The following is a 27098-nucleotide window of genomic DNA, read 5'->3' as shown; positions in this document are numbered from 1 at the left end:
GTTTGAGCCAGTTCAGTCTGCAGCGCCCACCCGCAACCACTAGGGGTCACTATCTTTCCACCCATTTCTTGCCTACTCCAGCTTTCCCTGGTCCAGAGCAGTTGTGACTCATTGCTTTCGGGCCAGGGTTATTTCTGGGTGATCCTTAACTTTCCTTTATTGACTTCTTTCCCAATCCTACCCTTGAAAAAAAAGATAGGGTCAACTAATTCACAACAGAGTTCAGACTTGATATGATGTTCCTCTTGAGAATGTTTTTATTTTAAAAGAAGTTTGAAAGAACAAGGTGTAACCTAAACAAATACATCTCTGCTGACCTGGTGCAGCCACAGAGGGATCTGACTACTCAGGCACCAGTTAATTTCTCCTGCTTGAAGGCCAGGTGGCCAAAAGTAATTTCAGCTGGAACTTTTCTTCACTGGGTATCTGGTGTGCATGAAACTTCGTACGTAATCACACAGAGTGTCCTATCCTCGAAGCTGGATCATGATCCTGTTCACTGAGGATACAGATTAGACAAGACATTCACTCATTCATTCAACAAAGAATTGTTGAGCTCCTACTATATTTCAGGCATTGTGCTAGTTGTCTGAGGTGACAAGAGGTGAGCAAATCAGACACGTCCTCGCCTTCATGGAGCTTCCCATCTAGTGGGGGAGGTACACACTAATCAAATAATCACACGTACACTCTTTCTTTCTAAATATATATATATATATATATATATATAAAATATATATAATTTTTTTACAAGCTGTCACAAGTGCCATGAAGGAAAAGTACAGGGGTGTTATAAAGGCATATAACATGGGGACCCACTTAGTCTGGAAGGTTGGAAGAAGCTCCTGAAAAAAGGGACATGTCCATCTCTCTCCCTAGCCTCCCCAGGGTAGGAGAGATAGGAAATCTAGATTGCCCTACTGCAGCCCTGGCAGTGAAAATTAGTCATTCTAGGACTTATCCACCAAATAGTCATTTTTCTCCCTGGTAGGGCCTAAAGCCCTTGCATTATTGTTTTCCTAATTATTTTATAGTCCCTAGGAAATTGGTTGAAGCAAGATGCAGCTTGCACTTAGGAGGGCCTGTGGGTGGAATGCTGTCAGTTTCTGAAAGCCAGGAAAAAACAGCCTGTTCTCCATGCCTGTGACGGAACAGCCAGGGCTGGCCTCTGTTCTGGAACAGGAACAAAGTGTACTGTGTTCTGTACCATGGCAGGATGGGCTATAGGTACTACAAGAAAGTGATACTCGGGGTTGTTAGTAGGTGGCCAGAGCCCCAAGCCAGGTGCCTCCTGCCACGAGCAGCCTGTTTACTCCAGCATGCTGTACGAATACCATCTTCTACATTTTCCAAAAGAAAAAAGTTGGAAATCACTGCCTAGCAGATCCCTGGATGTGCCTTCTTCCTCAGAAAGCTCTAGTGGTTCAGAATCCCTAGCTGTGGATGTCTGATGAGATTTTCCTGTTCCCCCAGCCTGCACAGCTGTCTTCCAAGGAGAACAGTCTGGTGTGGATTGCCGTGAATGAGGATGGTGTCAGCATTCTGGACCACAACACTATGGTACGGAGGATGAGGGCTGGCTTCCTGACCCCTCCTTCTCCTGAACAGTCTTTTCTTCTCTCTGGACTCAAAGGGCTGAGCTAAGTGACCACGGTTTTCCTTCCCCCACCCCCTGCCCAAGTACCGCTGTCCTCTAGTCTAGACACAGCTTGTAGACATTCAAAATGTAGATCTCCAAAGTGTGACCACTTCAGACTTCTCCCTTCCTGGTCTGGAAGAGACTGGGCATGCTGGCTCCTAGCTCAGGAGGCAGGTGGAAAGTTTTTCCAGAACTAACTGGATCTTTCCCCACAGCAAGTGCACGTCACTTATCCCTACTCTTCAGTGATGACCTTTGGTGGCTGCCGGGATGACTTCATGCTTGTGATTAGATCCATTTCAGACCAGGGCTCTGGAAAAGGCCACATTGAGAAGTTGATCTTCCGGATGGCTGCTCCCAAGGTGGGTCTGGAAGCTGCTAAAACATTTTACCCTGCTGTGGTCTGATGAGATGGGCTTGGAGCTTAGAAAGGAAACTGGGGTTATGACAGTACTCTAGAAGGTCCCTGCCCCAAATGAAACTTTTGGCCCTATCATCAGTACCCCAGAGGGTTCAGGTGGCGTCTCTGCGGTCACTGCTGAGGTGGCAGGTGGAGGGGCTGGCGGGAGAGGGAACTCGCTCTGGTCCAGCTACTCTGCGCTCCTCACGTTACCCTCCTCTGTTCTGTCAGCCACAGCACCGGACAGGCTTGAATGGGGGCCCTCTTGCTGCTCTCGTCCTTGCAGCAGGCCCAAGTGTTCTCACCTTGCCTTGGGCTCTGCTGTCCCGGCACTGGTCACAAGTGGGACAGTCTGAACATGCTCCCCCTTCCCTGGGGTCTTGAAGGAGGTCCTAGGAACTGTTCACTTTAAGGGCCTTGTTCCTACTCAGTACAGGAAATGTTGATGCAAAAATAACAACTGCAGAGACTCTGAAACCAAAGTTCTGATTTATAGTTCCTGGCTCCCTTCTGAGCAACTGGAAACCCTGTTGTTTTAACCCTAAAGCTGGAGTTTGCCTAACCACCTCCTCCTTTCAATACTGTCCCTGCCAAAGGAGAGGATATACAGATCCTTTCCTCCAGGGAGGCTGCCTTGCCTTGCCTTGGAGACAACCAGGGCGGAATGTTGGTCCTCCTGTCCTCAGGAGGTACTGGGCACCTCAGGACCTCCAGACGCCTATTTCACTAGGCCTCCGAGCCTCACAGGAACGATCCCCTTTGGACACTTCCTCCCGGGTGGGTATTTTAATTTAAGGGACAAACTGAAGCCCAGGAAGCTTATATAACCAGTGCAACAGCTAGTGAGTGAGAGAGCCAGGATTCAAGCCAAAGCCAGTGTTCAATTCCTTTGTTTCTCCTTCTCTCCTTAGATTGCAGAGGTGACCTTCATCATGGCCAGCTACATGAACCACTGCTCCACAGCTGTGGACCCGCCCCCCAACCCGCCTGCTGCCTGCCAGCCATGGGAACTGGATGGACGACAGCTCTTTGCTTCTGTTCCATGTGCTGCCAAGGGGCCAACGTTGCTGTGAATATTTCTCCTACCCCTTTCCCCACCACCACCTGGTGCCTCTGGGATTAGAGAGATGTATCCTCCGGTGCGATACTACTGTGATGGGTCTAACAGCCCCCTGCAGCCTGCCCCAGTTGTTCTGTGAAATGTGTATTTCAGTGTCCATGAAGCCTTTACTCTCTAGGTGCCTTATAATGTTTCAGGGCCAACCTTTAAAAATCCAGACCCAGTATAAAAACCACTCTTTTTTTTTCACAAGAATACTGAGCTCTGGATGCTGCCCGATTCTAGACACAGATAGGGATGGCCCACTGTTACTGGTTACTGAGGGCATCAGTGCTGTAAGTCAGAATTTCCTGCACTGCTACTCTCAGGGAGACTAATATGTTTATGTTGTGTATGGTCCTCATGCAGGGATTTATACTTGAAGTTTTCCCGACATCCCTGAACAGGAGAGGACTAGAATTTCCAATTCACCTGAACTCCAACAAAAGCTTAGAACTCACTAAGACTGGACTTCCTTTCCCGTATGGGAAAGGTGTTGGCAGGGCTGGAGAAAAAGGAGGAGACTCACCTTTCCCCTTCCCCTGGTGCAAACAAGGAGGCATCGGCGGTGCCCTTCTGGGGCAGCGGCACCTGTCTCTGCAGGACAAAGCGCTATTCCCGAGACTGAAGCTGTTCTCCCTCACACTGGACCGTCAGCCCAACTGGGTACAGGCAAGGGCAGGGGCTAGGTCCAACCTGACCGCTCCCTGTCTCGTTTTAACAACTGGACAGGGCTCAGTGAAGGCTGTGCTTACTACTGTAGGAGAAGGTGGTCGTCGCTTGTCCCCCTGCTCTTTGAAAGACCAAGCAAATGCATTCTGCTTTTTGCTGCTCTGTGAGGCCACCAAAGATGAGTCAGAAACAGAAGACCCCCTGCAGGCTCGTGGGCCTGGATTTGCTCCTTAAGACTTCTGGCGAACTTACGCTGGGAATTAGTTTGAGGGCAGACACACATATGTGTTATCTGTCCTAGCCTGAGAACATCAGGTTAAAGAAATTGAAAGTATCTTTCACCTTTTGCCTTCCTGACGATGCCAATATCCCCCCATCCCCGAGTGAGACCTTCTGTTGTTGGATGCAGAGATGATCTTGTCTCCACCCTCCCTTAACAGGAAAAAAAAAAAAAAAAAGACGAAAGAGTTCATTTATACTCTGATTTTCCAACATTGAAGAAACTGAGTTTTATTTCATAGCTCTAAGGCAGTCTTATCATTTTTCGATAAAGTGCCGAACAAACTATATGGGTTTAGCAATAGCATCCAAGAACCAAGCCTTTAACCCCAGCAAAGTGTGTGTGTGTTGCACACTGTGAAAACTGCAAGGCTGGAACTAGTTTATCTGAACACCTCAGCTGCTGTAAGCTTCCCCTCTCTCACCCATTAAGCTGACAAGCATGATGAAAAAAGCAGCACAGCAGAGTGTCTGCCTTTTTTAAATGAACTTGACTTTGCCAGGCTGGCAATTTTACAGCTGCCTCCCATTTCTGTTCCTGCCTTTCCCCCAGCATTTGGGATTTAGCTGAGACATTTCTACCTCGAACAAGTCACATGTCACATGTCCCGCAGGCTCCTGAATAACCCCTCCAGGGCTGGTGTAAAAGGCAGAAGTTACAGCTCTGGTTTTGTAATATCTTGAGTGTCTCTAAGGCAAATAAGGAATTATCATCTAGCCAGGAGTTAAAAAAAAAAAAAAAAAAAATCCCAAAGAAAAAGTAAGCAAGAATGGAGCTGTGTTCATACTGAATTTGGGGGTCAAGCTATTTCCCCCGCCCTGTCTTCTTCCCAACCCTTCAGGAATCCTCCCTTAGTTTATTAATTTTATATAGAAGAAACTGCCTTATAAACAAAGGCTTCTATAGTATGTATGTTTATCCTTCTTTAACATGTCTGGAAAGCAAAGTCAAACTTCTGTCTGGCCTTTTATCTCATCCCTCTTGGCAAAAGAAGTTTTTGAAACCATAGACAATGCTGAGTAACAAGAGTATTAATGTGCTTGACACCCGTGACTGAAATGCCGTGATTGTGTTTGTTTGTCAATAAAAAGCGGCTGTCTGAACCAAGCAATTGTGTATGTTTTGGAAGGAGATCTGTTTATTAAGAGAATCATCATAAGTTAACCCTGTACAGAACACAGGAGCTAGGTGGACAGAGACGAGTCTTTGTAGGACACTTCTTCCTACTGACCAGCCCCTGAAGGGCTTGCTTTTTTTCTTAACTTTTATACAGGGGTACTGTGCAGTTGAAAATTATCTTTCTCAAGAGATCTGATGTCAGTTTCCCATTGTCTTGCTCTACAAATTTCAACAAAAAGTAAACTTCAACATGCTTAGGAATTTCACAAAGTGCTCTTTGTCCACATTATTCCTGACATACTGTTTCGAGGTCTCCCCTCAGGTGGTAAACAAAACCTTACAAGGGGAACACTAAAATACACATAAATACTTTGCTCAACATCAAACAATAAGTTAGGCTTCCAGGCACCTGCTCTATGGCTCTGAGATCCACCGCATCCATACTGGTTCCTAGGACTGTGCCCACTTGATGGTTTGAAATACAGAAAATAAACCAGCCACTGTGGCTTAGGAGTCATCTCCTCTGGAAAACAATACTGGCCTCCTAAATGCTGGGACTCATGGGCTCGTTGATGTGGCTTTTTGGTGTGCCAGGATGTCCTGGCAGCTTCTGTACACTTCAATCAAGCAGTCCAGCCGGGGCTTGGCACTCTGAATTCCAAAGGGGAGAAATGCAGAGACAAGATGAACGTAAAGTGCTTAGTGGTATTGTGTCCATGTGCAACCTCAGTCTCTCACCCACGACCAGGGGGTCTAAATGGTACAGGTGTGGGCTTCAGAAGTTCAGGCCTCACAGCATTTTGCTGGGAGGAATCCCTAACCAGGCCCACATCCCAGCCGGTGAACTGTGGAAGCAGGAGCTCGAAAGACAGTTTTTAATCTGTCTAAATTTCATGACTTCCACCTAAGAGCAAGCAAGAGGAGTAACAAGGACAGACCCTCTTGGGAAGAATCACAAGCTGCGAAGCCGTTCTCAGAGACAAGAAGGGCAGTTTAATATGTAAACATTGAAACTTATTTTGTGTAATGAAATATAATACAACCAAATGAAAAGAAAAGCCACAGAATGGGAAAAATATATGGGGAAAGCATATCTAATAACAGTTTGCTACCCAAAATATATAAATCGTTAAATGCATAATCACTATCTAGTATCTACTTGACTAATAGAGGAGATGGATAGTTTAAAACAGAAAATACTGATAGGTGTACTTACCAGGAAATATGAAAAGTCTCTGTCATTTAAAGAGACACATTTAATAACTCTAAATTCCTTTACCTACATACTAAACTAAAAAATAGCTAAACCCACTGTTAGCCAAGACTACAGAAAAACAAGTACAAATTCCCAAAAGTATGGTAAAGTTGTCCAATCTCTGGAGCCAAATCTCAAACATGATTAAAATCTATGAAACTATTCATAAGCTTTAATAAAATAATTTTGTATTATAATGCAAAGGAATTTTAGCTTAGCTACCTTAAATCCTTTGTGAAAAAGGAAGGGCAGTGAGGCAGAGTTAACTGCATACATAAATACTTTATATACCTATAAAATAATTGATTATAATCATGTTTGTGTAAGTTTTTTGTTTTTTTTTTTAATTTTTTAACATCTTTATTGGAGTATAATTGCTTTACAATGGTGTGTTAGTTTCTGCTTTATAACAAAGTGAATCAGTTATACATATACATATGTCCCCATATCTCTTCCCTCTTGCGTCTCCCTTCCTCCCACCCTCCCTATCCCACCCCTCTAGGTGGTCACAAAGCACCGAGCTGATCTCCCTGTGCTATGCAGCTGCTTCCCACTAGCTATCTATTTTACGTTTGGTAGTGTATATATGTCCATGCCACTCTCTCACTTTGTCCCAGCTTACCCTTCTCCCTCCCCGTATCCTCAAGTCCATTCTCGAGTAGGTCTGTCTTTGTATAAGTGTTTTTTTGTAACAAAACAAAAAACAATCTGAACATGATTTCAAAAGCTAGCAAATGAGGTAGCTAAGTAAACTGATATTTGACATGATATAATTATTTAAAATAATAAGTATAATGGACTTTGTAAATGCACGAAAATATGTATATTAAAAAAGCAAGGGCTTCCCTGGTGGCGCAGTGGTTAAGAATCTGCCTGCCAATGCAAGGGACATGGGTTTGAGCCCTGGCCCGGGAAGATCCCACATGCTGCAGAGCAACTAAGCCCGTGTGCCACAGCTACTGAGCCTGAGCTCTAGAGCCTGCAAGCCACAACTACTGAGCCCACATGCCACAACTACTGAAGCCTGTGCGCCTAGAGCCCGTGCTCCACAACAAGAGAAGCCACGACAATGAGAAGCCCACGGACCACAATGAAGAGTAGCCCCTGTTCACCGCAACTAGAGAAAGCCCGCGCACAGCAACGAAGACCCAACACAGCCATAAATAAATAAATTAATAGACAGATAAATAAATTTATATATATACAAAAACAAGACACAAAATAGTGTATAACAGTCTGTATAGATCAATAACATCTATGTAAAATCGCGTATTGGCAGACTGACGGAGTCAAAGCAGATGAATGATGACCTATAGGCAGAAGTTGCTATATATTTGTTTTTATCTCTAAAATTTGTATAAATTCATAATATTTCTGAAAGCCTTATTTGCCTCAGAAAGGAATTTCTGAAATAACTAAAATCCTAATTCTCAGTAAAAATACCACTCAGGTATCCTCAAATACTCTTGACAACAGAAGTTCACATTCCTACTGAACATAAGAAGCCGTGGATATGCAGAGAGGAGGGGAAAGGTAGAGGATTTCTTTGCAGAAGAAACTTAAGTATTCTGTGCTCACCTGGAAGAGAGGTACTACTTGGGATATCCCATGTGGTTCCACTGGATCCTTCAATAAAATGCAGAGGTAGTAAATCACCTTCTGCTGTAAGAAAATAAACCAAATAGCAGACAGAGATCTAAGTAAAATTCAGTTTTCTTTCTCAAGGGAAGGCTTAAAACTTTTTCATACACTTGAAAAAGAATGCATTTGAAGTGAGGGAGAAGTATATTCTTATTCTTTAGATGAAAAAAGACAAAACAACAACAACCAGAGATGACTTTGAAGCAGGGCTAGAAAATAAAGATGAAATGCTGACTCCCTATCCATAAAAACCTATAGTATGTCTTTAAAAATAAAGGACATATGTTTTCAATACAAGTTTCACTTTTATGGTTTAAAGACATGTCAGCCAAAAAGAAAACACTACAAGTACTGGAACACAGAGCCCTCAAGTTTAATTCTGTGACATCAGTTACTTCACATATTAAGACTCAGTTTAGATCCAGGCATACCCCGAGGGCTGCCTCATCCAGAGAGGCCTGTAATATTTACCACTTAAATACTTACCATGTAAATAGCCTCATTAATGACAACATCCTTCACCTCGCCCATCTCAATGAAGGTGGTGCTTTCTTTGCCTGAGGCGTAGGATGAGGTCATCTGGATGCCAAGGGAATCAATGATTAACAGAGTCTCGTGATCAATCTTCACAAAATGGAGGTAACCAAGCAGGCCTAAGAGAGTGATGAAGATGGCAGCAGAGAGGATCATGCTGTTCTGAAGAGAGAGCCAGACACAGGCGGTAAGATTACCAAGTGGTCCTCCACATATAGCTCTGCTATTTAATAAGTCAACTCTAGGCAATGTGGAAAAAAGCCTTTGTTCTGTTGTGAGGTGAACAGATGGGAAGAACATGCACGGAGGAAGAGGAAACTACTTTTACTTGGGCTCTGTAGTGCTACGAAAGCATATGATAAAATACATCCAGACAACAAATGGATAGGTCTCGGGAGGAGAACCTCCATCAGCAAAATACCCATCACACCACTTTCAGAGGTTTTTCTGCCAAAATTGCAACTTAAGGACTCAGATCTTCTCTTCTCATGCTCCATCAGTAAGATACGTAGGAAAATCGCAGACTGGAGAGTAATAAAATGCTTAGCACAGTGTAGCAGATAATACTCAACAGCCGCTCCTCCTTCCTAATAGAAGTTGGAGTGAATCATGATTGGTTCCCACTCCTGCCAATGACTGGTTCAGAAATGGACCTATGACACAACTCTAGCCAATGAGATGTGAGGGGAAGTCGGCTGGAGAGGTTTCTGGAAAACTAAGTCCATCTCAAAAAAGAGATCTAAGGAAGAGACGGCCCCTTCATCCTGAGGTTTTGATGCCTGAAAACCAACTACGTGGCCTCTGCCAAACCATGTGGAAAGCTAGGCTGAGGACAGGTAGAGTACATCAAGGGCGGAAGAGCAGTAAGATGAAAAAAGTAAAATCAACAGAGCCTCGTAAGCCCTCTAGAGCCCTCCTTCGTCCTGACTTCTTGTTTTGTTAAATAATAAAGATCTTACTATTTAGGGCTCTTTTAGTTGTTTTGGGTTGTGACTGACTCATGTGTTAAGGCTGACTGACTAGATGAAATGACTGATGTGTTAAGGGCCCCAAAAATGGCATTTACTTCTTTGATTCTAAGACACATCTACAACCTTTTAACATTTCTGAAGTTGAAATGTGTTTTTCTATCAAGGTATGTTTCTTTCATGTGGCACTGTTTTCCCTTTTTTTTCCAAAAAGCTATTTAGAAGGATGACACAGGAAAAAAATCATCGATGATCTAGAATCGAGAGATTCACTAATTTACAACTGTCATTCCTTGAGCGTAGGAAGTTTTATTAATTTTTGTTACTGACAAGATACCCTCTTTGACCTAACTCTAGTCAAGCTCTTCTAAGTGCTGGACCTTGGTGTCCATTCTTGTTGGGCCTGCATTGTCCAACAAGTTGTAGCAAGAGTCTTGCTAAGTGAGTTTAAAGAAGACCCTCACCCTTGATATCCAATCACCGTGGCCTGCCTTCAGCCAGAATCCTGTCAAATCTATTTACCCAGAATCCCCCTTTACCCCTGATGTTTCCTTTTAGTAATTTTCCATCCACTGACCCCTGACCCTGCTCCTTAGCTATAAATTTCCACTGGTCCCTGCTGTATTTAGAATTGAGCCCAATTCAATACTTAAGTCTCTTTTCTCCCATTGCAATAGTTTCTGAATAAAATCTGTGTTTACTGCTTTAACTACTGACCAGCTCTAGTTTTCCTTGAAGGTACCTTTCGACTTCTTTCTACATAACACATGGTTAACTGTTAGATCAGGAGTCTGAAAACTATTTGGGCCTGTGATATGTGTTTGTCTGGTCCACCTTGAGCTAAGAATGTTTTTTACATTTTTTAAAGGGTTGATAAAAAGAGAGAAAAAGAAACAGAAGAATCTGAGACAGAGACCTGAAAGCCTAAAATATTTACTATTCGACCTTTTAAAGAAAAAGCTTGCTGACCTCTGTGCTAGGAAATTATTTGTTGATTAACAAATGAAGGATGGAGAAATCTATGTGCTGGGTCTCTGATGACCCAGAAATATCTACTTTGAGCTAATTAAATGTCTAGTATCTAGTACAGTGTCTTGTACATAGTGTGAACTGAATAAGCATTATGGAAGAATAGAGATAAAATTCAGTTCTGGCCCTTACAGATTTATTAGAGGCAAGATTAACATATATAAAATACTTTTGGAGAATACTATGATTCTGACGAGAAGTGACTAAGACAGGATTAAAAGAGAGAGAGAGAAAGCCAGAAAGAGAGACATTAAAGCACACAGGAATATCCTGTGAAGACTTCCAAGGAAGCAGGATTTAACTGGTGCAGAGGAGGTGGTGGTTATTGACAAATATACTTAGCTGAGAAAAGGAAGGGGGAAGGACATTCCAGGTTGGAATAAGTAAGGTAAAAACCTAGAATTCTAATAGAACTGTGAATCCAAAAACTGGGAGGAAAGAAGGGATGAAGAACAGTATATACTTAGGGGATTTGATCCATATCAGCTTTTCTATAAAGTAATCCCTGCCCAAAACTTCATTACCCCTGCATTTGTTTTTTTTTTAAACCCAAATTGGGACTTGAACCCACGGTATGTATGTATGTATGTATGTATGTATGTATGATCTATTTATGTATGTATGTATGTATGTATGTATGTATTTATTTATTTATGGCTGTGTTGGGTCTTCGTTTCTGTGCGAGGGCTTTCTCTAGTTGCGGCAAGTGGGGGCCACTCTTCATCGCGGTGCGCGGGCCTCTCACTATCGGGGCCTCTCTTGTTGCGGAGCACAGGCTCCAGACGCGCAGGCTCAGTAATTGTGGCTCACGGGCCTAGTTGCTCCGCGGCACGTGGGATCTTCCCAGACCAGGGCTCGAACCCATGTCCCCTGCATTGGCAGGCAGATTCTCAGCCACTGCGCCACCAGGGAAGCCCCCCCCCCTGCATTTTTTATACTTCATTTTTCTTTCTGAAATTCTAACAGTTCAATATTCGTTTTGGGTTGAAGTTTAGCCACATGTTTTAATGAATTCCTTCATCAGATTTCTTCTCATCCTAGCTGAGATTCAGTAATTAGTAGTTTTGAACAGGAGGAAAGATAAGAAATTTCGGTACACAGAGCCCTTAAGAAGTGTTGCAGTGGAGTTTAAAGGAAGATAAAGTTACCGAGCCCTGGACATTTGCTCAGAGTAAGTGGAATATACCAGGATGAGAGAGGTGAGTACAAAAGGGAGCTGGCGTAAATACAAACTTCTATTTAAAAATTTTGCCTAAGCAAGCCCCCCGCAATGAGGAGACATCATAGTATAGTGGGAAAAAAATGGTTTCAGAGTCAGACAAGCCCTGGGTTTGAAGCCCTGGTATACCATTTACTAGCTTTATCACTTCGGATTCTGAGTCTTGGTTTTCTTCTAAGGTTGAAATGAGGCATTCAGTAAAGCAGTTGGCACTCAGTGGGCATTTAATAAATACCTGTTCCCTCCTCCTCACATGACTACCTGACCAGAGCTCAGGCTAGTATTGATATTCAACTATTTTATATATTAAATCTTTCTGGGGGGAGGAGGAAGGACTGTCTTGGCAACTGAACCATTTTGATTGACTTATGAACAAACTTTTAGATACAATTTGGTACAAATTAGGGCATATATTTTGCATATATCTATACTACTAAATTACCATGCTCTGAAATATGCTCTGATGGCAAAAAAAGCAAATGGATGCAGTATTGAAAACAGTACCCAAATTACAGAAATAGCCTTGCTGTATTTCAGCTCTGGTCAGACCACTCCTGAAATAATATAGTCCACTCAAGACACTAAATATGAAACTAAATTCATCCTGAAAAGGGCAATTAGGATGATTCCTTTTATTTTAGGGCTGTCACAATGCTACTACATGTGACCCTCACAATGCTGTGAAGTTGGTATGCCAGATATTAATTCCATTTTAGAGATGTGAAAACTGAGGCTCAGAAAATAGGAATGAGTCTGGAAATTGAGCATAGAAACCACTCCTCTCCGTAATTTCACAATTCTTTAGAAAATACTTGAAGCTGGGGAAGGGATTGGGGGGGGGGGCGGTTTAGATTGCCTTGAAAAAGAGAGATTAGGAAGAACTATCAAACAATTAACTTGCACACAATTCTTGTGATTTATGGAGGCAAAGACAGTTTCTAGAAGACTGTAAAAGACATTATTAGCAGTGATTCCTCTGAGGGGTGAAAGTTATGGATGAGGACGATATACTTAGTTCTCTGAACTCTTGTAACTGAATTACTATGAGCATGTACTACAGAGAGCACATGGAAGTTAAAGTTTTAGGCTGTCCTGCAAGGACTAGATGTATGCTGGGTGGAACCACGGAGCAGAGCAGCGACCCAGGAGGGGGATAAAGTACAGGAGCACAAACTTCACTAAACGTAAGGAAGAGAGCTGTCCAGCAGCGGAATGGCGTCCCCAGAACCAGCGAGTTTCCGCCCTCCAGGCCCTACGACCGCAGGAAGGTCCGGCGAGAGGTCTGGGCTCGACCCTAAGGCCCCAATGACCCTTCCAAACCCGAGCCCCCAACTCCGAACGCGGGAAGAGGCCGGCCGGCCTTACCTCGCAGAGGGTGAAGAGTCCGTAGGCCGCTAGCCACACGGTGCAGGTGACAGCGGTGAGCGAGCGCAAGGTGATCCGAGGGCAGCTGAGGCAGAACTCCAGGCAGGAAGGGGAGTAGCAGCGGCGCTGCAGGGCCAGGCGGCCGCCACAAATATCTGAGAAGCTCTGCTCGTCCTCCATGGCCGCCTCGCCCACACCAGGTCGGGCCGCGCCGCTCTAGCGCGCCCTCCAGCGTCCTCTCGCCGGCTCTGGGGTTGGCCCCGCCCCGCCCCAGGCTGCGCGCAGCCGCAGTTCCGCGCCGACAGCAGCCAAGGCTCTCGGGGTTTTCCACGCCCGGACCCCCAGAGATTCGTGGCGGGAGGGGCCAACGTCTGAGCGGACAGATTAAAACCGCTATTAACGTGCTTTCGCCCGACAAACTGAGTTTTATTTCCAAGCCAGAGTACGCCCCAAGGAGGCAGTCCGCTGGTATTCGTTCATTTCACTCATTCATTCATTCATTCCTTCATTCCGGTGCCAGGTAGTTTTAACTGCTGAAGGTACACAGGTGAACAGTATTGACAAGGTCCCTGCCTTCAAGCAGCTTACTTCCTATTCAGAGAAGCAATATGGAAATAATTTCAGAGAGTGCTGTTGGCAATAATATGGCCTGCAGGGGCTGCTTGGGGACTTTCAATGGGCAAGTAAGGAAAGTCTCTGGGGAAAGACATCAGAGCTCCAAGGATAAGGAGCCAAGACTGGTCTCTGGATGCTCTGGAGGAGGAAATTGCCGGGAAGGAGGACCAGGAAAGACAAAGCCCCCGAGGCTGGAACAAGGTTGGCTTATTGGAGGAATCAAAAGGTCAGAGAGGCTGACGCATGGGGAATGCAGTTGGAAGTTGGGGAGGTAGGTAGGGGCCAGATCCAGGAGGGTCTTGTAGGGCCCGTAGGGAGTTTGGATTTCACTGTCTAGTTTCCTCTCCCAGACCACTGTGCGGAGCACTGAGAAGGCAGACAAGTCCTGGCTGGAGGGTTAGCAAGAGGGGTAGATGCAGAAGGTATGGATAATAAAATTACTAAACTCATGACTAATAGTGACCCGTGGGTTCCCCCTTTTTTTTTTACTTGGGATGTGGCCCAAGAGTGCCTGTGTGGCCCGTTAAAAGAGTTATGTTGCTTCAGCCCTGAGGCAGCATCGTGTATTAAAGAATTTGTGTATAAAGATAAATGGCATAAAGGCCTCACCAATTTTGTGTCCCGATGAAAGTCAGGTTTAGTTTCTCCATCTTCATCCAGGATTTTGTTTTCCTTTTTTACTTTTCCTAAAGGATTTTCTTCAAGCATTGTTTTGTTTTTCCAATTTTATTTTTAATTTATTTATTTTTTATTTATTTTTATGGCTGTGTTGGGTCTTCATCTCCGTGCGAGGGCCTTCTCCAGCCGCGGCAAGCGGGGGCCACCCTTCATCGCGGTGCGTAGGCCTCTCACTACCGCGGCCTCTCCCGCTGCGGAGCACAGGCTCCAGACGCGCAGGCTCAGCAATTGTGGCTCACGGGCCCAGCTGCTCCGCGGCATGTGGGATCCTCCCAGACCAGGGCTCGAACCCATGTCCCCTGCATTGGCAGGCAGATTCTCAACCACTGCGCCACCAGGGAAGCCCGCAATTTTATTTTTATACCCTGAATCTTACCAAGCAATACACCCCTTTTTGTTTTTGTAAATATCATGCAGAAGTGATGTTTGCTTATTGTGGAAAATTTGAAAAATACAGAAAAGAAGAAAATTTTTAAACCACCTGTATTTCCACTACTCCGGGATAAACAGGGTCGATGTTTTGGGGAAACCACCAGGCCTGGAGTTCTTAACTTGCACTTCACAGATAAAATCAGAATTTCATCTTTAGTTTCATTAACTTATAATTGAAATTTAACATTTCTTTTGATTATGAATTAGGCAACAAACCAATTAGTATTAGCAATACTTGTGATTTTTGTCACCGACAGAAACCACAGATATCTTTATCTCACAATAATTATCTCAAAATGTCATTTCCACTCATCACTGCTTCAAAATTGCAGTAATTATTCGACCAACTACTAGATCTTCTTATTTAATGTGTCAATAGAGACACCTATTACCGTAAGACATTTTTTAAATATTTTGATAACAGTATTTTAATTCAGTTGGTTTTCTTTGAAATCCTATGTATTTTATTCATTTAAAAACATTATTGTGATAAGGGGTCCATTAGGTTTACCAGACTTACAGAGGATCTGTGGCACCAAAAAAAGTTAAGAACCTGTGCAGGCTCAGAAGTTTCACAACTCTAGAGTCATAGAAAGAAAAAAAGACACCTAAATATATTTAAAGTACGTAATTTTTTGAATATTAAAGTATTGTATTAAATACCACATTCTAGGGATAAATAGTGTGGTAATATAATTCTGAAGTCTTTATAATCACTTTGCTCTGTCAGATCACAGTGTCATCGTAACTCGATTACGCAGTTTGGCATCCCAGTAGAAATTGAAATCTATGTATTTGCTATTTACTTAGATGCTGCCTGGGATATGAAGCAAAAAGTTCTCATGCCCATGACCCTGTAAACACAGCAAGGAGTGATTCTTTCATCTCTCAATGTTGGACTTCAAAGTATTCACAAGCCTCAAAAATTCAGTGGAATGTAACAGCAAGGAAGGGCAGGCTGATGAAAAGAACTTAGACTTAGCAATTGGCAAGTTTCTCTGAGGAGGTTTAATATCTTTTTGCAGGGTCATTGAAGGAGTCTAACAGCTAATTCCCTCATGAATTCAGTTGTGGAGAAGCAGAGAAAGGCAGCATGAGAAACATGTACTCTGTATTTGTCATGGCAGGCTAACTGCTACTAAAAAAATGTCAGTGGCATAACACAATAAATGTTTGTTTATTGTCTGTCTACAGTTCCACTTAGGTGCTTGTGGTCAGATGACCCATCATTTCTGCCAAGTGGTGATTCAGAGACCCAGGCTCCTTCCATTTAGTGGCTTCACAATCCCTTGGGGCCTCCTCAGGGTCCCCTCCATTGGATCCTCTACATCTGGCTAACAGATGAGGGGCAAGCATGGAGGATCATGCATGGGAGGGTTTTAAGGCCAAGTCCTCAACCCACATTCCATTGGCCAGAACTCATAAACATGGCTGTACCTAACTTAAAAGGAGGCCAGGAAACATGGTCTATCAGTATGCCCAGTGGGGAAAGAAAAGTGATTTGGTGAACAACTGGGCATACACTTTCCAAAGAGTTGTGACTACAGAACTAGGAAATATATTTGAATGCATTGAGCATTGTGGTGGCAATATACAGGATTAATCTGACCTACTTTTGATAAAATGGGTACTTATTTCAACTGTTGAAGTTTTTCTTGGAAACTGAGTGTCTATGAATAGTAAGAAAAAAAATCTAGCCAAAGAATTCAGTTAACTTTTTATTTTTATGGCCCATGCTGGATTCTTAAAACCCTTCTATAGAGCTTTCTTTTAGTACTTACCTACACTTATAGATTGAGTAGTTTTTCTAAAAATACTGTCTTATACTATAGTTTTTATTCTATTTACTTTTTTTATGATATAGCATTAGTGATTATTGCTACTGTGTTAACTGAGAGTAGGTCTTCTTAATTTAGGACCACTTACTTGTAAAAGTAAAGGCCCATCTAAGTGAAAAGAAATTCCAAATAAATAGGGTTTTAAAAAGATAAATATTGCCAATTATACTTCAGTTTTTAAAAAGCCAACAAAAAGAACTTAAAAAGCGTGTTGCAAGTTTTTGAAACTGATCAAGAAATAATTTACTTTGCATAAAAAAGGTAAATATTACACATTTCATCTTGTTTAGAGTTCCGTTTTGGCTTATCTATGTAGTGTGGATATACCTCTTTATGTAGCTTTTTTTTTTTTTTTTTTTAATGTAGCTTTTTTAGTGGTTGCTCTAGGTATTACATTATATATATGAAACTGTTTTAAAAAAAACCTCAGTCTTCTCCTGTGTTTCTCCTTTATTCTCACTCTGCTACCACACTTATAACACGTCTGACACCAAATGTTGGCGGGGGCGGTGGGGGGGGGGGTGCAGGTCACACACCAAGGACAATTATTCTCTGTGACACCAACTTCGGTATCCTACAATTTAACTCAGTTCTGGTCTACCTGGAGACAGTGTCAGATCCCGCAAGTTAAGGGCTCAGTTCCATGAGACTGCTCCCCTCTTGGCTACAAATCAGAGGTTCCCATGACCTCTTCTCCCTTGGATTCAATTATTTGCTAGAACAGCTCACAAAACTCAGGGAAACACGTTTACCAGTTTATTATCTAAAAAAGGATATGATAAATGATACAGATGAATAGCCAGATGAAGAGATATAGAGGGCAAGGTCTGGGAGGGTCCTGAGTGCAGGAGTTTCTGTCCCTGTAGAGTAGGCATGCATCAACCTCCCGGTATGGGGAGGATTCACCAATCCGGACACTCTCCCAGCGCCGTACTTTTGGAATTTTTATAGAGGCTTCATCATGTAGGCATGATAAATCATTATGTCCATTTCCAGCCACTCTTCCCTCTCTGGAGAATGGGGTGGTGGGGGTAGGAGGTGAAAATCCCAAGCTTCTAATCATGTCTTGGTCTTTCTGGTGATCAGCCGCCATCCAGGATCCCACCAAGAGTCACCTCATTAGAACAGAAGACACTGCTGTCAACCAGGAAATCCCAAAGTGTTTAGGAACTTTGTGTCAGGAACCAAGTCAAAGACCAAATATTAGAACAAAAGATGCTCTTCGTGCTCTTATCACTTAGGAAATTACAAGGATTTTAGGAGCTCTGTGAAAGGAACCAGGGGCAGAGACCAATATATAAATATAAATATAAATATAAATATAAATATAAATATAAATATAATATATATATATATATATATATATATATATATATATATATATATATATATATATATATATATATATTTGTTTTTCTATTACCTCACAACCACTATCACAGTCTACTGGTATCAACATTTTACCAGTTCAAGTGAAGTGTAGAAAGCATTCCTCCCTCTACTCTTCCATATTTATATAATTGTCTTAATATTTCCTCTACATTCATTAAGATCCACATCAGACAGAAGCATAATTTTCACTTCAACCATCAAATGTAACTTAGAAAACTTAAGAGGAGAAAGAAAGTCTATTGTGTTTACTCATATTTTTGTTCTTTCCATTGTTCTTCCTTCTTGATGTTCTAAGATTCCTTCTTTCAGCATTTTCTTTTTGCTCAGAGAACTTCCTTTACCCATTCTTTTAAGGTAGGTCTGCTGGTGACAAATTCTCTTAGATTTCCTTCATCTGAAAATTTCTTGATTTCCCCTTCATTCCTGGAGAACGTTTTCACTGGATATACAATTCTGGGTTGACAGTTTTCTTTCAGCACTTGGAAAATTGTGCCACTTCCTTGTGGCCTCCATGGTTTCTAATGGGAAATCTCTGTCACGTGAGTTATTTTTCCCCTTTAAGTAAGGTATTGTTTCTCCACCACTGCTTTCAGGATTTTTTGTCTTTAGTTTTCAGAAGTTTGACTAAGATATATCTCAGCACGAATTTCTTTGGGTTAATCGTATTTTGCATTTACTCATCTTCTTGCATATGTAAGTTTATGTCTTGCCAAATTTGGGAAACTTTCAGCCATTATTTCTTCACCTTTTTTTTTTTTAATCCAGCCTCGCCTTCTTTCTCCTCTCTTTCTGATCAAATGACACGATTATTAGATTTTTTTGTTATAGTCCCAAGGTCCCTAAAGCTCTGTTCATTTTTTTTTCCAGTCTGTTTTCTCTCTGTTGGTCATATTGGGTGACTTCTATCTTCAAGTTCACTGATTCTTTCCTGTGTCTTTCCATTTTGTTGTTGAACCTACACATTGAGTTTTTAATTTTAGTTATTGTATTTTTCAGTTCTAAAATTTCCACGTGGTGATTCTTGATATCTTCTATTCTTTACTGAGACCCAATTTTTTCAACTGTTTTAAATGTGTTTGTAATTGCTTGTTGAAGCATTTTTATTATGGCTACTTAAAATCCTGGTCAGATAATTCCAACAACTATGTCGTCTTGGTATTGGCATCTGTTGATTGTCTATTGTCTTTCAAGTGGAGATTTTTCTGATGAATGACTTTAGATAGAAACCTGAGCACTTTTAATATTATGAGATTTTGTATCTTATTTAACTCTCCTGTTATAGCAGGTCTCCACTTGAGATGGGCTGGGATCTGGGACCTGGGACCCTTTACTGGAGTGCTCGAACCTGGACAAATGTCCCCTCAAGCAACAGAATACAAAGAAACTATAAGGGACTAAAAATAGCTGCATGCATGGGCAGTGGGGGCAATTATGAAGAATAAGATACAGAAAAAACTCAAACCAACTGCCACTTCTAAGGTTCCAGGAGCAAAAGCTGGGTACTGTTTATGATCCCTGCACACAGCACCACCAAGAGTGTGGGCAGACCACCTAATCTACACCTCCTGCCCAACCCACGTACCTGCCCGTTCTTACCCGTTTTAAGGACCCAAGCAGCTCCTCTTGTGGAGCGAGCATGGGCACCTGACTCTTGTTTTCACTCCCTCCTGCTGCAGCATGAGCCCCAATAAAGCCTTGCCTGGAATTCTTATCTGGTCTCTTCTCAATATCTATTGATTAAAGAGTCCAGCGGCCCAGGTTGGTACCACACTGATGCTGCTCGAGCAGAGGAAGAGGGGCACCACCACATTACTAGGTAGGGGCAGAGTCCAAGTTCCCCACTTGGCCTCCATTGACACCTGGTGGGGAGGCGTTCCTTGTAACTTCTGGGTGGCTGTGGAAGTCCAGGCTTCCCAGATGTTCTCCACTGACACACAGGGTGGCACTAGGGGAAGCTATTACCACTCAGCCTTCTCTGATGTCGCCCCAGCAGCAGGGTGGGGCTCCTCTTTACAGCCTGGCGAAGGTGAAAGTCTAGGTTACCCACCTTGGCCTGTGGCACGGATGATGATGGGGCTGCAGTTTTTTCTGTAGTGTTTAGCTGGAGTAAAGTAGTTATTGTCTAAAAGTTTTCTGTGTTGCTAGGCTGCTCTTTATTTTGTCTTTTGGCTAAAGAGCGCAGGTTTCTGTAGGGCATTTCTTCAATTCCCTACAGAGGTTTCTGTAGGCCGTCTTCTCCAGCATGCAGTCTGGGACATACGAGGGAAAAAGAAAACCCAGGGAACTCACCACTGTGTCCTTCTAGGGTCCCTAGCCCAGTCAGCCTGCTTCTCTCCATCTTTCAGAGTCTTCTTTTGTTTGTTTCATATAAAATGTCCAAGGATTTTAGCTGTTCTTAGGGAAAGGTATGTCTACCCTGTGGACAAAGAATGTCACCTGCCATTTCAGTAAACAAAGGATGTTGAGGCCATCAAGACATCAGTCACTGGGCTTCCCTGGTGGCGCAGTGGTTAAGAATCCACCTGCCAACACCGGGGACACAGGTTTGAGCCCTGGTCCGGGAAGATCCCACATGCCATGGAGCAACTAAGCCCGTGAGCCACAACTACTGAGCCTGCATGCCACAACTACTGAAGCCCTCACGCCTAGAGCCTGTGCTCTGCAACAAGACAAACCACCGCAATAAGAAGCCCATGCACCACAACGAAGAGTAGCCCCCGCTCGCCACAACTGGAGGAAGCCCACGTGCAGCAACGAAGACTTAATGCAGCCAAAAATAAATAAATTAAATGAATTAATTTTTTTAAAAAAGACATCAGTCACTGCAGCTATGCCCCCAGTGGTGCACAGAGGGGAATTCAGGATGGTGAAAAACTAGGGTACTGGCCCTAGGTAGTTAAGGCGCATATCAAAGGAATAATTTCATTAAGCCCAGACTCTTGCATCTTCCCATACATAGAAAAGTGCTAAATTCATTAACTTGAGATGCCTGGTGTTTCCTTAATTAGCAGTAATCTTTTTGTGTTCCGACTACTTTGGTTTTTTTGTTTTTGTTTGTTTGTTGCAAAAACTCCTATATATCCTGGCTCCTCCCTCACCTCTATGGAGCAGTCCCTCAGAGCTTCTGAGACGCTGTCTCTCAGGCTGAAGTCTTTAGTAAGCCAGCAAATAAAACATAATTCTCAACTTTTGGGTTGTGCATTTTTTTTCAGTAGACAACCGCATCTTTCAGAAGCACAGTTTTCCTTATCTGTCCATATAAAACAATTTTTTATTGAGGTGTTATCATCCATGCGGTAAAATATAGTCTATGCCTTACTTTTTCATATTCCTAACTGGTGTCTTTTGATGAACAGAGGTTTTCATTGTAATGAAGTCTAAGTTAGCAGTATTTTCCTTTATGGTTAGTGCTGTTTTATGTTTTGTTTAAGAAACTTTGCCTGCCTCAAGTTCATGAAAATATTCCTTTTTTTTTCCTAGAAGCTTTATTGTTTTACCTTTCATATTTATGCCTATGATCCATTTTTAATTACTTTCTGTTTAATGTGAGATAAGGGTCAAGGCTCTTTTTTTTCCCCCTGCAACATTTGTCAAAAAGAACATCTTTTCTCCACTGATGGCAGTGGTGCCTTTTTTGTAAATTAGGTGACTACATCTGCATCAGTCTGTTTCCAGACTCTGTTATGTTCTGTTGTTCTCTTTTGTCTTTCCTTGTGCCAACATCAACCTGTCTTTATAGTAGGTTTTGATTTCTCATAGTGTTAAGTCTTCCGGCTTTGATATTTTACTTCAAGACTGTGTTGGCTGTTCTAGGTTCTTTGTATTTTCACCAGAAATCCTGCTTGGGTTGCATTGAGTCTGTCAATAAATTTAGGGAGAATTGACTTTTTTTTTTTTTAAACTGAGGTATAGTTGATTTACAATATGTAAGTTTCAGGTGTACAACTTAGTGATTCACAGTGTTTCAAGATTATACTCCATTTATAGTTATTATAAAGTATTGCCTATATTCCCTGTGCTGTACAACATATCCTTGTAGCTTATTTATTTTTAACATCTTATTTATGTTGTCTTCTAGCCCATGACCTGGTATATGTCTCCATTTATTAAGGTCTTCTCTAGTTTCTCTCAGCAATCTTCTTGTGCATCTTTCATTACACTTATTTCTAGGTATTTGGTGTTTTTTTGATACTCTTATAAATAATATATATTTTTAAAACTTTATTACCTGTCCATTTTTAATAAGATATGTTTATTATTTTCCCAACGTCAAACTGAAATTTTATGAAAGAAAATACACCCATAATCGTGTCACCTAAACAAATCTTCATTTCCCAAGCATTTGAGTCCTTTTGTTTTAATGTTTTTAATTGTTGAAAAGATGATGCAGTACAGAAAATTTGTGGGGACTTCCCTGGTGGTCCAGTGGTTAAGAATCTGCCTTCCAATGCAGGGGACGCAGGTTCGATCCCTTGTCGGGGAACTAAGATCCCACGTGCCGTGGGGCAACTAAGCCTGTGTGCCACAACTACTGAGCCTGTACGCTCTGGAGCCCATGCACCACAACTAGAGAGCCTGTGCGCTGCAACTACTGAGCCTGCGTGCTCTGGAGCCCATGCATCAAAACTAGAGAAACCTGCGTGCCACAACGAAGAGCCCACGTGCCGCAACGAAAGATCCCCCATGCTGCACCGAAGATCCCACATGCTGCAACTAAGACCCAATGCAGCCAAATAAATAAATAAATATTTTTTAAAAAAGAAAAGAAAATGTGAATGAGAGAAAAAAATTACACAAATCTTAAAGACCTTTCAGTTTTACATATTACTTTTCCATCATTCTCTTAGTTTCTTTTAAAAATTATTGTAGTGATAGTATATACATCATTTTGTAATGTTAAAATATAAACTGAGGCATTTAAAAAATGTTAAGAGTTTGAGAAAAAATCAATTCAAATTGGGCAGCACCAAGCCAGAAATGGGTAAGAGCTCTCGTTCCACTGACAGGAGCTAGGGGAAAGACTTTTATAGAAAAAAGGTGGACGCAAAGCAAGGAAATCATCTGATTAGCTTCAGCATAAGGTTGCAGTATTTGGAAAGCCTGATTGGCCATTTGTGATTGGTTGCCCTTAAGTTTAGATTTCTTAACTTTGAGGCATTTATAGGTTTTGGTTTGCTTATGTAGGCAGAGAAGGTATTAGAATCACCTCAGTGTAATTAATTTAACAATAATTAAAAATTAATATTTTGGCAGACATTTTCCATATTTCTATAGATTTTATAAATACATTTGAAATGGCTACATAGTGTATATGTATAACTGATTCACTTTGTTATACAGCAGAAACTAACACACCATTGTAAAGCAATTATACTCCAATAAAGATGTTAAAAAAAAAAGAAAAAGAAAATAAAATAGCTACATAGTGTTCCAGCCTGTTAATCTACCATAATTTACTTCATATCACCCTCTTGTTTTCCTACCCAGTGAAAATGGCTAGTAACTATTTCATATAAGGAAGAATGACAGTGGAAAAAATAGACAACTTAGAGAAGAAAGGAAAAATAGACACGTAGAAATAGAAGGAAACCTAAAGAAACAGATATAGCACAGAAAGCAGAGGGTTTTCCTCTCGGAGTCATATCCCCATCTTGTGCCATTTTAGGATAGTAAAGCTTAATGTTTTCAATTTAAATCAACGAACCACCTGGCTTTTTTGTGGGAGGTTTCTCTGCCCTTGAAATATGAAGAGACTTTATATCCTTGTACACTAAAGTTTTTCTTAATGGAATAAACCAAACGTGGGAAAGTTTAGTTAAAATGATGGATCTAGTTTGATGGAAATAGGCTTGAGAAACAGGTTCAGTTAGATCATTATATTCTCAGCTCAGTTTCAAGTGATGGGTAGCAACAACTTCTTTAAGTGATTTTGATGAAGCCACAACTGTGTAGCCTAGGAAATAAGTTACCTTCATGTGAATATGATTCTGAAGATTTAAAATGAAAAGTGAAAGAAGGCTGGTTAAAGAAAGCCTTACCATTCAAAGTGTGGTAGGTAGACCAGCAGCATGGGCATCACCTAGGAGCTTGTGAGAAATGCAGATTCTTGGGTCTCACAGCAGACCTACTGAGCTTAACAAGATTCTCAGGTGATTTGCTTGCACATTAAAGTCTGAGAAGCACTGAAAGATCTAACTCTTCATACTGCATTCTCTACCCTGACTGCCTATTAGAGCCACCTGGGGAGGTTTTAAAACTGTTGCCTGGGTCCATCCCTGATAAATAATGGGTGGTAGGGGAGGGAGGATATGGACTTGAGCGTTTCTTAAAAAGGTCCCTAGGTTCTTTTTAACAGCTGCCAGGGTTGAAAACTGTTGGAAGGAAACCTTTTCCTCTGTCATTTTAGGTTCAAGTGAGTGGGGGCTTGCGAATTAACTGACAACAGATTAACAGGAGAAAAGGAAGTTGCTCAGTGATGAGTAACTCGCTGAATAGCCAGAGTAAAGCTATATACACCAGCTTAACAAAAGGAGAGGGGGTTAGGGCTTCATGCTTCAAAGTATGGAAAGTTCTGTTGGGCTTTTTGACGCTAATAGGCAGCTGGTTCCCTTTATGGTGTTAAAAGTCAGTCATTTCCCAATCAGGAAAATCCCTCAGTGGGGTGGGCTGGTGGGAGTCAATGGCAGCTGTATTTTCAGGAGGCTCTGCTTGAGTTTCTTTCTTTTTTTTTTTTTTTTTAATGTTCTTTTTATGGCTGATAATCAGATATTATTAGTTTAAAGTAATTTTCATACTACCTTGGTGGGCTATTCATCCTTTCAGAACTATTACTCTAGTACCACCATTCTATTACTCTAGTGCCACCATGCTCCTCCTCACCCAGGCTTAAAATCTCTCCTCTGTTTCCCTCCCTAATCTGTAGCTGAGTACCATCTATTCCAGTTGCGCAGTACTTTTAACATCTGTCCCTCATCTCCCTGACTGCACTAGTTAAACGAAGTTCTCCCCCATATATACTCTCTACCACATTACCTTATTTTTCACACATATTTCATCTATCACGCATATCAGTACCTACAATTCTCTGTCTCAAGGAGAGCTTGGATTCTAACACTGTACCCCCAGATCCTAAAACACTATCTGACAAATAGCGGGCGCCCAAATATTTATTGACTCTCTCCCTCCACTTCCATCACTCAAGTTCATGCCTCTTAGCTGAAATCACTATTCTCACCATTCCCCAGACACCCAACAGATTCCTCCTGGAAAATCCTTAAGGCTCGGCTTGAACGCCAATTCCATGAAATCTTCCCTGTCCCATATAAGAGTGGTAATTCCATCCTCAGAACTTTCAGAGCATAAAGAGACATGACTTCTTTTAAAAGACACTTACGATAAACAAGGTCCTCCTGGATAGCACAGGGAACTGTATTCAATATCTTGTAATAACCTATAATGGAAAAGAATATGAAAAAGAATACATATATATAACTGAATCACTTTGCTGTACACCAGAAACTAACACAATATTGTAAATTAATTATACTTCAATTTTAAAAGACACATGTCATTTAGTATCTATTTATTCAATAACAAATTTATTGAACACCCCTCATGTAGCAGGCACTGTGTTAAATGATAGTAAGGCACCATTCAGGCTCTCAACAAGCTGCTCTCCAGGAGAAAGAGGTAATCCTCTAAATAGGCAATTATAAATCAGAGGATTAAGTGAACCATGGGAGGGGTAATTAATACCCTTGATCTGACTTGGTTTTGGATTCTGCTTTTGACCACTTACTCTGTGACCTTGAGCAAATGACTTAGCCTTACCAGGTCTTGGTTACCATATTGTAAATGGAGATAATACCAGTGCCTACCTCACTGCCTTGTGATGAGAATTTAATTAACACTTGCAAAGTGTTGAGCAGCTATCTAGTATACAGTAATCATTTAGTAATGTTAGCAAGTACTATTATGACTAACTCAGCTTTGGAGGGTCTGGAGAGGCTTCTCTGAAGAAGTGACTTCAAAATGAAAACCTGAAGAATGAGAAGAAATTAAGTAAGGGAAGGGAGGGAGGGAGAAGGACATAAGGTCCCCAATAGAAAGAACAGTGAAGTGCAAAGGGCTCGAAGCTCGTTTTCAGTTTGGAACCTGAACAAAGGACAAAGTGTTCTGGTGTCTTAGGCAGCCCCAGCCTCTGCTGGCACTAAAAGAGATTTCACACCTAAATTTCATTTGGGAGCTTCCCTGGTGGTGCAATGGTTAAGAATCCGACTGCTAATGCAGGGGACACGGGTTCGAGCCCTGGTCCGGGAAGATCCCACATGCTGCGGAGCAACTAAGCCCGTGCACCACAACTACTGAGCCTTTGCTCTAGAGCCTGAGAGCCACAACTACTGAAGCCCACGTGCCTAGAGCCCATGCTCCACAAGAAGAGAAGCCACCGCAATGAGAAGCCCATGCACCGCAATGAAGAGTTGCCCCTGCTCACCACAGCTAGAGAAAGCCCGCGTGCAGCAACGAAGACCCAATGCAGCCAAAAATAAATAAATAAATAAATTTTTTTAAAAAAAAATTTCATTTGGCCCTTGATGGCAGCCATTGGTCTGCTTTCACTTCTCCATCACTGATCAGGGCCCCAGATAAAAACCCCTCTGTGTTGTGGTGGTGGTGGTAGGGGTAGGCGGAGTGATGAGTATGTGAGGGGCTCAGGCACCTGCCTCCACACAGGGCTGCTGGTTGGGCAGGCAATGAAACCAGTCATTTACTCTTATGCCCCCTCCTCTAGTCCCTTCACTCCCGCCTTTCTACTGAACCCAGGAATCCCCATTGCATGGTAAACAGACTCTTAAGTTTTACCCTCCATAGAACTCATCCTTTGCTTCCTTACTTTAACCGTATTCTAGGGTTATTATGTTAA

General features: G+C 42.1%; 3 protein-coding genes across 7 annotated transcripts in view; 2 read left to right on the top strand and 1 right to left on the bottom strand.

Moving 5' to 3' along the window:
- PLEKHH1 (pleckstrin homology, MyTH4 and FERM domain containing H1) overlaps positions 1 to 3843 on the top strand; it is a 50432-nt gene extending 46589 nt beyond the window's left edge. The window contains exons 27-29 of the mRNA XM_068543792.1: positions 1474 to 1560; positions 1855 to 2001; positions 2951 to 3843. Coding sequence (XP_068399893.1) covers positions 1474 to 1560; positions 1855 to 2001; positions 2951 to 3112 — 396 coding nt within the window. The 3' untranslated portion in view covers positions 3113 to 3843. The remainder of the gene's footprint in view (positions 1 to 1473; positions 1561 to 1854; positions 2002 to 2950) is intronic.
- On the bottom strand, positions 235 to 13469 carry PIGH (phosphatidylinositol glycan anchor biosynthesis class H). Of its 5 annotated transcripts, none has more exons than XM_068543846.1 (5): positions 13221 to 13469; positions 8592 to 8801; positions 8043 to 8123; positions 4153 to 4242; positions 235 to 499 (listed from the first exon to the last, which is right to left on the bottom strand). In XM_068543846.1, the coding sequence occupies exons 1-5, from the start codon at positions 13398 to 13400 to the stop codon at positions 497 to 499; spliced, it is 564 nt and encodes a 187-aa protein (XP_068399947.1). In that variant the 5' UTR covers positions 13401 to 13469; the 3' UTR covers positions 235 to 496. The 5 variants fall into 5 exon arrangements, with proteins under 5 accessions (XP_068399947.1, XP_068399933.1, XP_068399951.1 ...); XM_068543832.1 differs by having other exon boundaries at positions 8043 to 8126; positions 13221 to 13464; XM_068543850.1 differs by lacking the exon at positions 4153 to 4242 and having other exon boundaries at positions 8043 to 8126; positions 13221 to 13461.
- ARG2 (arginase 2) overlaps positions 11724 to 27098 on the top strand; it is a 46302-nt gene continuing 30927 nt past the window's right edge. The window contains exon 1 of the mRNA XM_068543809.1: positions 11724 to 11835. The gene's annotated coding sequence lies outside the window, so the exon portion shown is untranslated. The remainder of the gene's footprint in view (positions 11836 to 27098) is intronic.

The sequence above is a fragment of the Eschrichtius robustus genome, chromosome 1 (genome assembly GCF_028021215.1).
Source record: "Eschrichtius robustus isolate mEscRob2 chromosome 1, mEscRob2.pri, whole genome shotgun sequence".
In the NCBI taxonomy this organism is placed as follows: Eukaryota; Metazoa; Chordata; class Mammalia; order Artiodactyla; family Eschrichtiidae; genus Eschrichtius; species Eschrichtius robustus.
Note: the sequence above shows the minus strand (reverse complement) of the source record. Positions and strands in the feature narration are given on the sequence as shown.

Coding starts and splice junctions, on each gene's coding strand:
- PIGH (XM_068543832.1), bottom strand. CDS start 13,400: ATGGAGGACGAGCAGAGCTTCTCAGATATTTGTGGCGGCCGCCTGGCC. Junction 8,802..13,220: donor GACTCTTCACCCTCTGCGAG/GTAAGGCCGGCC, acceptor CTCTCTCTTCAG/AACAGCATGATCCTCTCTGC. Junction 8,127..8,591: donor TTAATGAGGCTATTTACATG/GTAAGTATTTAA, acceptor ATTTTCTTACAG/CAGAAGGTGATTTACTACCT.